Here is a 10759-nt window from a genome sequence, read left to right on the forward strand (position 1 = left end):
ATTATATTATTCGAAATTTCTCGTTCGAAAACATTTTATTGGCAGTGACCACGATTCGCCAGCAAAAACGTGCCACAGCGCAGAAAGTAGATGCTTGTTTCGAGGAAAGGATTGAATTTATTAATGAAGGATTGAAATTTTCACGCATGCTAAATAATAGCCCTTTACATTTCGTTCATTAAAGAGAGCATTTCTATTTTACATCATTTATTGCATTGTTTCAGTAATAATTCATGCCTTTTCCAGCAAAGTTGTAATTCTTTTATAAATACCTAAAACAAATTTTTTATTTAATCTTCAGCTTACAATATGAAATCAAGTATTTTTTTACATTACAAATAAAATTTCAATACTTGAACTTAAAGTCTAAAAGAGGCGATAATGCTACCGCGCAAATTGGATGAAGCACAGATTTTTTTTTTTTTTTTTCGTTCAGAAGCCCCTTTGTCAATTATTAATAACTTCTGCATAGGCAATTCTTGAAATATGATTTAAATGGATAGCGTGAAGCTATTGATCAAAACAAAGTTGCTTTTGCATGTTCTACAAAAAAATATATATTGCAAATGGCTCTTGATTTTAATTACATATTTTTAATAACTAAAAAGCACACCACAAATCGATAAAAAGGAGATAAAACTACGTAACCAATTATGCAAAATAAGTATGTAGAGCATTTTATGCCCGTTATTAATTAAAATGTTAAAATGGAAGGTAAACAGTAATTCAACAAGAGAAAGTACAAAAAATTTTACACTAGGGAAAACATTAACCTTAATTTGTATGCAACACAGATAAATATTGCATGCAAAAATGATTTTTGATATGACCGTTTCTTTTACTTCAAATGCTCCTTAATGAAAAAATTATAAAATTGACATCATGCAAAAAGAATAGGCTGATCAAGTTAATGATTTTGCATAAAAAATGAAAAAAAAAATACAAACTGATAATTGACAACTATGTGAATTGAGTTAAAAAAGCTATTAATTGATATGGATTAAGAAAAAGATTATAAACTCAATTATGCAAATTCAAATGCAGTTTAATAAATAAATATACGTACTTGGCACTCTTCAAATGTAACCAGGTTGTTTACTAAAATTAAACAATTTAAATATGACAATACTTGTCGAGAGTACTTGATGAATGTTTAGTTTAAATCTGAAAAATAATCCTTTTTTTTTCATGGAAGGATTCTTAAATAAATAGGTAGCAGCTATAACTTGACAGATTTATGAACGGACAAAAAAAGGCGAGGGGATGTTGCATGCCATTTAAATAAGAATGGTAATAACAGAAAAATTGTACACCTAGTGAACTTGTGCTTGTTTTTATATTGTCAACTAAAACTTGTTTTAGCAATCGCTTTTAAAAAAAAAATTGAAGAAATAGATAGGGATTAAAATGAAAATTAACTTGACAGGTGAATTTTCAGGGACAAGTGCAGCATTTAAACAACGATCACAACCGCCGCCGCAGATTTTTTATGGCAACGGTTTTTAGGGGGAGGGGCAAGTGGTCGTCAATGCACATTGGGAGTGACATTTCGGAATACAATTTTTTTAATTGAACGGGAATGCGTATCAAAATAAATAACTGAGAAATTTATGGAACAAAAAAAAAAAATGCATGCAGAGGTACTTACGTATATAAGGCCACAGTAATACCGATCCTTGAGATTGTACAGCACTGATGCTTCATTAAGGCACGTCAATTCTGCCATATCTTCGACTTTATTAAATCTTGGGGGGTTCATTTTCTGGACATCATCTTTATTCACCACGCAATGTTTACCCGTTTCGGCAATTTCCACCTCGAGCTCGTCTTTTTTTTCTGACACAATACTCGCCGCCACAAAGCCTTGTGTTTCGTGGGGGATCCATATTAGTTTTTTCGAAGTCCATTCGGCCTGTTTCGATGGATCATTGACGAAATTCCTGTCCACGATCAGATATTTCAATTCTGGATTTGCTTGGACATCCAGCATGCTCGCGCTGTCCGCCATCTTGAGAGCCGGTGGTCGGAGTCCGCCGAAAATTCAAGAGTATGATGGCAAAAATACGAACAATATGTTCGATTGAAAGGCGGGAGAGTGGGACTAAATGTGTAAGGGATCGAACATATCACCTGTCAGCAGATGACAAGGCCTCTGAAAGCTTAACAATTAGTACTTAAAATCGCTTGACCGCCGACACTTCACTACCAATCCGCCTGTCCAAAGTTAATGACTGGATTCGTGCGTTAAGCCTGAAAAGCGGTTTCCAGTTAGCGCCCGGCTGTAGGGTTGTAAGCAGCGAAGCGTGTTTCCGTCGCCAACAGCGCTTGAAATGGAAGCCAAGGTGAAGAAATTTAGGTTTCGTTACTGCCCTTTACTTCTTGTTCGAAATTTTGCGCACCTTATAGGGTTGTTTTTCAAACAAGGATGATTAAATTAAGTTCTCTTTTTTTTCCTCCATCGAGCGCAAGAGCACCCAGTTTCTACGTAACATAATTTTCAAGATTATTCCGCAGCAAAACTGTGTCAAATTTTAATAAACAGGTTGATTACTAAATAAGACGATTCTTTTTTGAAGGTGTATGGGTTTGTGATGTGTGTGTGTGTGTTTAAATGCGGGTGAAAACAATTAATAAGTTTACTGAATTAATAAGTTTATCCTTCTTTCCTTAAAAATGAAAAAAAGGAAAACGGAAGAAAAGTTGAATTTGTTTCTCAGAAATTGAAATTTTAACAATCGAGTGCTGCAATAGTTTCAAACATAGTTCTTTTTTTTTTTTTAACTTTTACTACTATTTTTATTTATTCATTTATTTTTGAATCATCATGCTTTGTGGCCTGCAAACTATTACTAAGTGATCTAAATGTTACAGTTTAGCACAAGTTTCACTAAGTAATTTGGTTCAAAATTAGTTATCAGTAGTAACTAAGTAGTTTGAACAACGAAGCATTTTTTTTTATTATTTGTTTGTTTTTTTCCCGAATGACCTTTTTTTTCCGGTAATAGTTTTTTAAGCTGAAATTTCACATAAATTACTCATATAGGGATAGTAGAATTCCCTCACCCCTTAACATTGTATGTCATTTGTAAATGCTTTTTTTTTTCTTTTTTTCTTTTTTTTTTTTTTTACAAGATGAAATTTGTTTCAATTTGCTCGATGAGTAGAGCAGAAAATATAAGAATTTCTAATTTAAAGAAAAGTTCTTCGATAAACCCAGTTCAAGCTCTGAGCTAAAGAGCAAAATGTTACTGAAAAGCACGAATGTGCAAACGTTACGGGCGGTCGTTTTGCTTTGCACAGGAGCCTCCTTAGCACTTATAACTGAAATTTCGTGCAACATTAATTTGGATTGGGGGGGGGGGGTACTTCGTAGAAAGGCTTCTCCCCTCCCCCCGACTTTTGTTACGCGTAATTTAATCAAGTTCTTTTTTTTTTCTTCAAGTGGAAGAGCGATTTTCCATATTGTTCTAAACAGGGGCGTGCACGGGGGGGGGAGAAGGGACACCTGTTGGCCCGGCCCCGAACCTGAAGGGGGCCCAATATTTTTAAAACTAGGCGTGAAATATAGGGGTAAACAACATGCAGGGGGTGGTTTGTGACAGGCCCCCAAATTTCTGTGCACGGTTCTAAATATAATATGCACTTTAATTTAATTATATTTTATACGACATAGTGAGCGGATTTTTTTTTTCTTTTTTGTTTTTTAATAATCGCAACGCGTACTTTCACCAAATTCTTTCCTAGTAGACGATTTAACGTTTCGCAAACCAAATAAAATTGAAAAGTAATCTTCCGAGAATGATGAGCGTCATCGAACAGGAGGCATTGCCCATTGGTAATTGCAAAATTTGTAATGTTTTGTTTAAAAAATATTATTTCAAAGCAGATAAGAAAAAATGAAATGCGCTCTAAATGAATTTATTTCTGCATATTTGGTATAGGACCTTCTTCAGTTAGATATGAACGAACACAAATATTCATTTCCTTTATATTAGTCATTTTAAACATATGTGATGTTGAAAAGAATTCCATTTAAAAAAGTTATTATAAAATTTATTACAAAGTAATTTAATGTAAGAAATATATTGCGTTAAAAATCGAACACCTGGTAAATATAGCATTAACATTTTGCAATTTAAGAATGTTTTCTTTTGAAGTCGATATGAACATTAAGAGAGAGAGAAAAAAAAATACTTTTCGAAAAATTATGTTCACTAGTCAAATTATTACTTTATTTACTGTAAATTATTCTTGCACTAATTATATTCAACAAAAGAAAAAAAAGACGTGTGTTTTAGTTTCATAAACTCGACAGGTTGTTTTTTTAAATATCTCTAACAGGAGAAAATTCCCAATTATTAGTAACTAGAAAATCACTCGTCAAGGTATGACAGGTGAAAATTTTGCTTCAATATTTGAACGAAGCAATTGCCTGCTTGCTGATATTTTGATAGTTGAAATAGGGAAGTTTTCGATTATTCAATTTTATTTTTATATGATAGAGTAACATGTATGAACATCATAGGTGAAAAAATTTTTGCGATACGATAAGTAGTTTTTTTTTTAAATTAATTTTTAAAGTTCAAGCGCTTGTGACGTCAAATGGCATAGGAAGTGACGTCATACGCTCTTCCGATAGGGGAGAAACCGAAGGACGTGCATTCGACTTCGAAGACGAAACGTAAAAGGCTTATCTCCTCGCATTTAACTCCTCGCGTTTCTGGAACGTTAAACCTCTCATCCTCTCGGAAATATTCGAATATCATCATTGATTTTACTTGAGGAAGATTATTTAGATTGTGCTTTAACGAATCCGGCCTCCATAGTGTGTTCAAAAGGATTACTGAATTTCTAAAAAATAAAAATATCAGCGCGCTCAAAATGTCTGTAGCGAAAACAAGGGATCTTCGGCGGAAGGCTGCCCAGTGTCCATTAGTGCCCTGTGACGTAGGCTCGTGACGTTTCAGAAGAGCGCACTTTTGCGCGTGGAGTTTTAAAAATTCATTAAAAATCAATCACGGTGTTTTAAAATTCGGCGATGGTGAATTTTTTAGTTTTGAGGGTCAATTAACAATATCCAATAGCCAAAATATGAACATTTAATAGGTTGCAACTTCCCTATTGTAACCCTAACTTCAGCGGATGAACCCTAAACTCCAGTAGAGAGCGTTCATTGTTGACTACTTTTTCGTTTCTTCATTCTCCTAAAATGATAGTTTTACCAGTAAAACAGTTAAGATACCGGATTCAGTTCAGCCTCATCGAAATAAAGCATTTCCCTGCATGTCAAACATTACGAAAAAATATTATCAAATTATTATACCGTCGAGCAAGTTTCATTGTTGATGACGTCAGGAGCGTCGTTACTCGATCATTCGCTGATATATAATGAGGATTAAATAAGATTTAAGTACAATATAACAAGAATGATAAGCTACGAGATAAAGTACGAGCCAGCCAGAATGGGGTGGTTTCCTTCAGTCAAAAGTATTACTTTTAGTCATTGAAATGGATGGAATGAGCAAGAAAAATAACATGGACCCAGAAAATACTTTCATTTTCCCAACAGTTTTTTTTAAAATAATTTTTTTAAACTGTCCGATTTTTCAAACAAGGCATGGTCTTGATGACGTCACAAATGATGCCCTTTGGCGCATTTTGTACCGCGTTTTCACGTTATGATAATCAAGCAGCGAATTAAAATTGCGCTCTACGCTTGCTATCAACCATATCGTTGCCAATACACCTGAGTAAAGATGCGAATTAAATATTTTGGAACGTGAATGGCAACACTGATTGGCATTTCATCATTTGTGTTGTCATCGGCAGAAACGTTAAACGATAAAAGAGCACTGATTTGAGTAATTTTTTAAAAATATTAAACTTAGAGAAATTATTATTAAAAAATGGTCAGATTCTATGTTTTTAAGTATGCTCTTTTCGAAAAAAATACTTTTAAAATTTTGGAAACGACCCCACTCGGACCTGGTACCACATAACAAAACATACTACAGAACTTTAAGTACAATAAAACAAAAATGATAAGCTACGAGAGAAAATGTGCCAGCCGGAATTTGAAATGTCACATTATAACAAAATACTATAGTACTGTTAGTAGAATACAACAAAAATAATAAGCTACAAGCAGAGCTGGATTTACGTATAAGCTAGACAAGCTATAGCTTTGAGCCCCTGCTTTGCTGGGGGCCCCCAACTCCCAAACAATTGTATGATTCGTTCCTAAAAAATGAAAAGTACTTGAAAAAATAAATTTCGTTTTCAAATGCTAGGAAACCTTGAACATCTGGAAAAGTTTGGCTTCAAACCTTGAATTTTAAAATTTCTAACAAATGGGAGGGGGTAAGAGGGAGAAACACCAAAATACATTAAATAAAGCTCCTTGCTACATCCTGCATCAAAAATGTAATAATCATGGTTCTCACATTTATGTAACATATTACTTGAGACAAATTTTTGTGACTGACATGTTTCACATCTTGTTATTTAATTTAGTCACAAGTGGAGTATTTCGAAGTTATTTGGCATTGCTTGCTTTTTTCTTACTTCTACTGCATTTTGTAAATCTGTTTAGGGCGAAAATTAAATATTACACTACTTCTATTCCTTTTCGTTTTCTGCACTACATGTAATTTTTAAAAAAAAGTTGTAATGAGAAATCTATAGTTCATTTCTTTTTTTAAACTTAAAATAGCTGTTTCTTAAAAAGTTAGAACAATACTGTAAAATTTTTCGATCAAGTACCAAAATGTCAGAGACTGGAAAGTGCAGATAAAGTGCCTTAAATAATTTTAATTGTTCTCGAGTCCTTAAAAATAGTTAGATAAATCTTTGAAACTCTTAAGCAAAGTGTACAATTTTATTTCTTGTCAAGTTTTTAAGTTACGAATTGTCAAAATGAGCAGTATGTTACTCTGTTGTTAACTATTTTCTAAATCTGTACACCATTTCTTTTAAAGCATTTTTTACCGTTGATTATTTAAAATTTAATTCATTGTTATATTTGTCGGTGGGTTGGAGGGATGTTCAAAAACTAATTGTACCGAAACCCAATGTGAGCGAGTAACAATCCATTTACCTTTTTTCCGCCATGGCTCTTTCTCTTTGTCAACTGCTGTCATTGATTTGTCGACCCAGAGACAATTTTTACTGTCTATGATCTTAATTTTCAAAAAAAAATATATAACTTTTTAAAAAGTTTTGTTTTCCTGTTTTTTTCCTGACATTTTTGTAGCTTCAATAACCCCTTTATAAAAGCCTCCAAATGCAGAATTTTACATATATTTTTTCAAGAATCCTCCGGGGGAGAAGCTCCCGGACCCCCTGAAATCGGGGATATTCTATACACTGCTTAAAGGGGGGCCCTGTAACACCGTCTTGATGAGCCAAAGAGGATAACAGGCAAGCACATTAAAGACAGCACATAGTGCGGGGGGGGGGGGGGGGCGGACACTTAAAAGTGGCTTCCTTCTCCACCGGTAAAATAGTTGTTCGGACTAAAAAATGAGTACAATATCTGAAATAGCTTAGACTTAATAGCTTTAGCCATTAAGTCTAAATCCGGCCCTGGCTACAAGCCAAACACGAGCCAGCAGGATTCGAACCTGTTACCAAATAACAAAATACTATGGAACTTTAAGTAGGGGAATGTGGGGCAAAGTGAAAAATATTTACTTTACTTTTAGCACAAATTATCTGGTAATATTTTAACTATGTATTAGTATGTGTAGTATATTCCAGACAGGAAAAAAATACCTCCGATGAGTAAAGCATATGATAATACAGGCAATTTTCAAAAAATTATGCTTATATTATAATATTTTGTTGTATGTCAAAATTATTTTTGTTAGTACAAAATCTTAATAACATTTTAAATATTAATTGAAATTTTTCTAATATACGATGCAGTATCTATCTAGTTAATATGAAGCTTATTTGTATTTTAAATATTTTCATAACTAGTCAAGTACGTGCGGGGCAAAGTGGATGGAGTACAGTAAAATAGTAGTTTATTTTGTTCACTTTCTCAAGTCTCAATCACTTACTAAATTACTTACATATTCATTTATTTATTCATTCATTTACATTCCTTCACTTAGTAATTCACTTATTTATTCATTCAGTCACTTACTTTATTTTTCATTTGTCTTTTACTCACTCGTTTATTTTTCTTCATTTATATATGAATTTATTTATATCATTATGCGTTTACTGTTTCAGTCTACTTTCATTTCTTTATTCAACCTTTTATTTACTGATTAATTTGATCAAAAATATTTTTTATAATCGAATAAAAATATTTCAATAAAGACTTTTTTACCAAAAAACAAAAGTGATAAGCTACGAGATAAAATACGAGCCAGCCAGAACTCGGACCTGGTACCATGTAATAAAATATGCTGTAGAACTTAAAGGTTGGTTGGTTTATTTGATTTTTATGGCGCAAGAGTCCTTGAAGGAAGACTATATTGCGTCAAACGATTTTTACCCGACTGCGCGTGCGCGACACAAAGGAGGGTAATGTGTTTATAAGTCTATGTATGTATGTCTGTCCCTATGTGGCGTTCTAGGGGCTAAACGCCTTGGCCAATTTTGGTAATTCTTACGTCAATCGATTTGTCTTAACCTTGGGAGTGTCACTAAACACGACAGTAATCAAAACTCACCATATCAACAACCAGTTGCCATATTTTGTCTGTTCGGGATCGGCGCACGTTGGGTGTTGCACACTGTGTCGCACGCTACCTGCGTGCGACAAATGCGGGTAGTTTTCGATGCCTGAAATTTTTTGTTTGCTAAGTTTACTAATTGGGGTCTCAGTGACCGAGTGGTCTAAGCGATTGCTTCTCCCACTTGAGGCGGTGGGTCAAGACACCCTCGCTCCGGATGTACTTTCCCCTCTTTCTGATGTAAATTCTTTCATGTGTTCTTTATATGTATTCTGTACTGTAATAAAAAATATACTACGCTTAGCGAAGGCAAGACACTCAGATTGTAGTCCTCATCAAAATAACATCGTGCAACAAGCACCAAAAGAAGGAAAGTCTACTAATTCGATTTTCATCTCTAACATGTTGCGTTTTTTTTTTTTTTTTTTTTGCTTTGATTCGAAGGAATGAACTGTACTTCTTGACTGGCTTTTTTAGTTTTGTGAGAAAGATTTGATTGACGACGTTTCCGATTTCGCGTCATCATAATTCATACAGGCTGTTTATATAGTTGTGCAGTGGTTGACTTAAGTTCGCGCATTTTTGCCGAAGGTCAAGCACATGTAGATTGAAGCCCAGTTACATCCCTAGAGGGACTAATTATTAGCAGTTTAGACCACCACAAGTTACTAAATAAACCTGACGATACAAACTCTCTCAATGAAATGACAAGATATCGAAATGTACCGTCTTATAATCATAATAACTAAGTCAATGAAAATTAACTAAAAAGTGTAAAATAAAAAATTATTAAATAAAAACAAAAAACCTGACTGCGTAAAAACAAAAAAAAAAAAAAAACTAAAAAGAAAAATGTATCAGCCCAGTAGTTTAGAATGCTATTAAGTACTGCTGAATAACTACACCGTTGAAATAGTTTTATAACCGTACACAGATAAGACAAATCATAAATTCAAAATCAGAATAGAAGGATCAACAGTCGGGGCCCATTCCTTTCTGATTCAAGGAGCCCCGTAAAATTCGCCTACTGCGAAAATAATAAAAATCACAATATAGATCCGGAACTTAAAGATGGATTTACTTTAAACAAATTTTGTTGAAAATAGCTCATGATGACCAACTGCCAAATCCGACTCTTAGAATTTTTGGGCAGTCGACTCCGAATCCGACTCCTGCACCCGAAAATTAGTTGGACTCCGACCCTGAGTCTGTTGTTTTGGCAAAAAATTTAGACACGGAGGGGAACTTTTTTTTGACATTTATTTTAATCAGCTTATGATTTTTCATTCTTTTTATATTTTTATTTTTTACTTTTCAGTAAGCAAAATTTCTTGCCTCCGTATTGCATAAAGGTAGACATGCAAGAAAAATCATCTTGCATTAATGCTGCCTCAGTATTGTTATGTTACTCCATTTATGCTGTCAGCAGGCAGCCTTTATGCAACCTTATGCAGTATGAAATACGTCAATATTGACGCCGTCATTATAATATCAAGATCTGTCAAGGTTGATACAAGAAATTTTGCTAGTAGGATTTTTGAAAATGATTAAAGATTTTTTTTTTTTTTTTTTTTTTTTTTTTTACGCATCTATTTCTTCAGATGAGCGAGGCATATATTATTTCTAGAAATCTGGTTAAAATGTTAGAAAGTTACTTCCGAAATAGTCTGCTACTTTTAACTTTTTAGTTTTGAGAGCATCATTGATCAGATAGCAGATAATAAAAAGTCGATATTGGTATACGGGAAAGTTGGCTCGTTTTTCTGGACGTAACTTCTTGTTGAAATTGCGATAGCATGATTTGAAACTTTTTTACAGAGCGAAAATTTGGAACAGTACTACGTATTTGTTGACGTTTTACAAAAAAAAAAAAAAAAAAAAAAAAAAAAAAAAAAATCTGAAATTTGATGTTTCAAAATAGACACAGGCATAGGCTTGAAAAACACTCAGAAAAAGAATCGAACTCCTAAAACTTCAAAGGAAGTTTTCGTAAAACCAGCAAGTTTAACATTGAATCAAAAGCATTCAGATTTTGTATGAAAATTTACCTTACTATCGTATCGTGACCCGAG

General features: G+C 33.5%; 1 protein-coding gene across 1 annotated transcript; it reads right to left on the reverse strand.

Annotated features, from left to right (window-relative positions):
* Positions 1 to 1648: 1648 nt before the first annotated feature.
* LOC129233379 (myosin-10-like) lies at positions 1649 to 2008 on the reverse strand (the record flags this gene model as incomplete). The annotated part of the gene is made up of 1 exon (XM_054867414.1): positions 1649 to 2008. A coding segment is annotated over exon 1 (360 nt), but the record flags the coding sequence as incomplete, so codon positions are not given.
* Positions 2009 to 10759: the final 8751 nt, after the last annotated feature.

This window comes from Uloborus diversus, unplaced genomic scaffold, assembly GCF_026930045.1.
Source record: "Uloborus diversus isolate 005 unplaced genomic scaffold, Udiv.v.3.1 scaffold_365, whole genome shotgun sequence".
In the NCBI taxonomy this organism is placed as follows: domain Eukaryota; kingdom Metazoa; phylum Arthropoda; class Arachnida; order Araneae; family Uloboridae; genus Uloborus; species Uloborus diversus.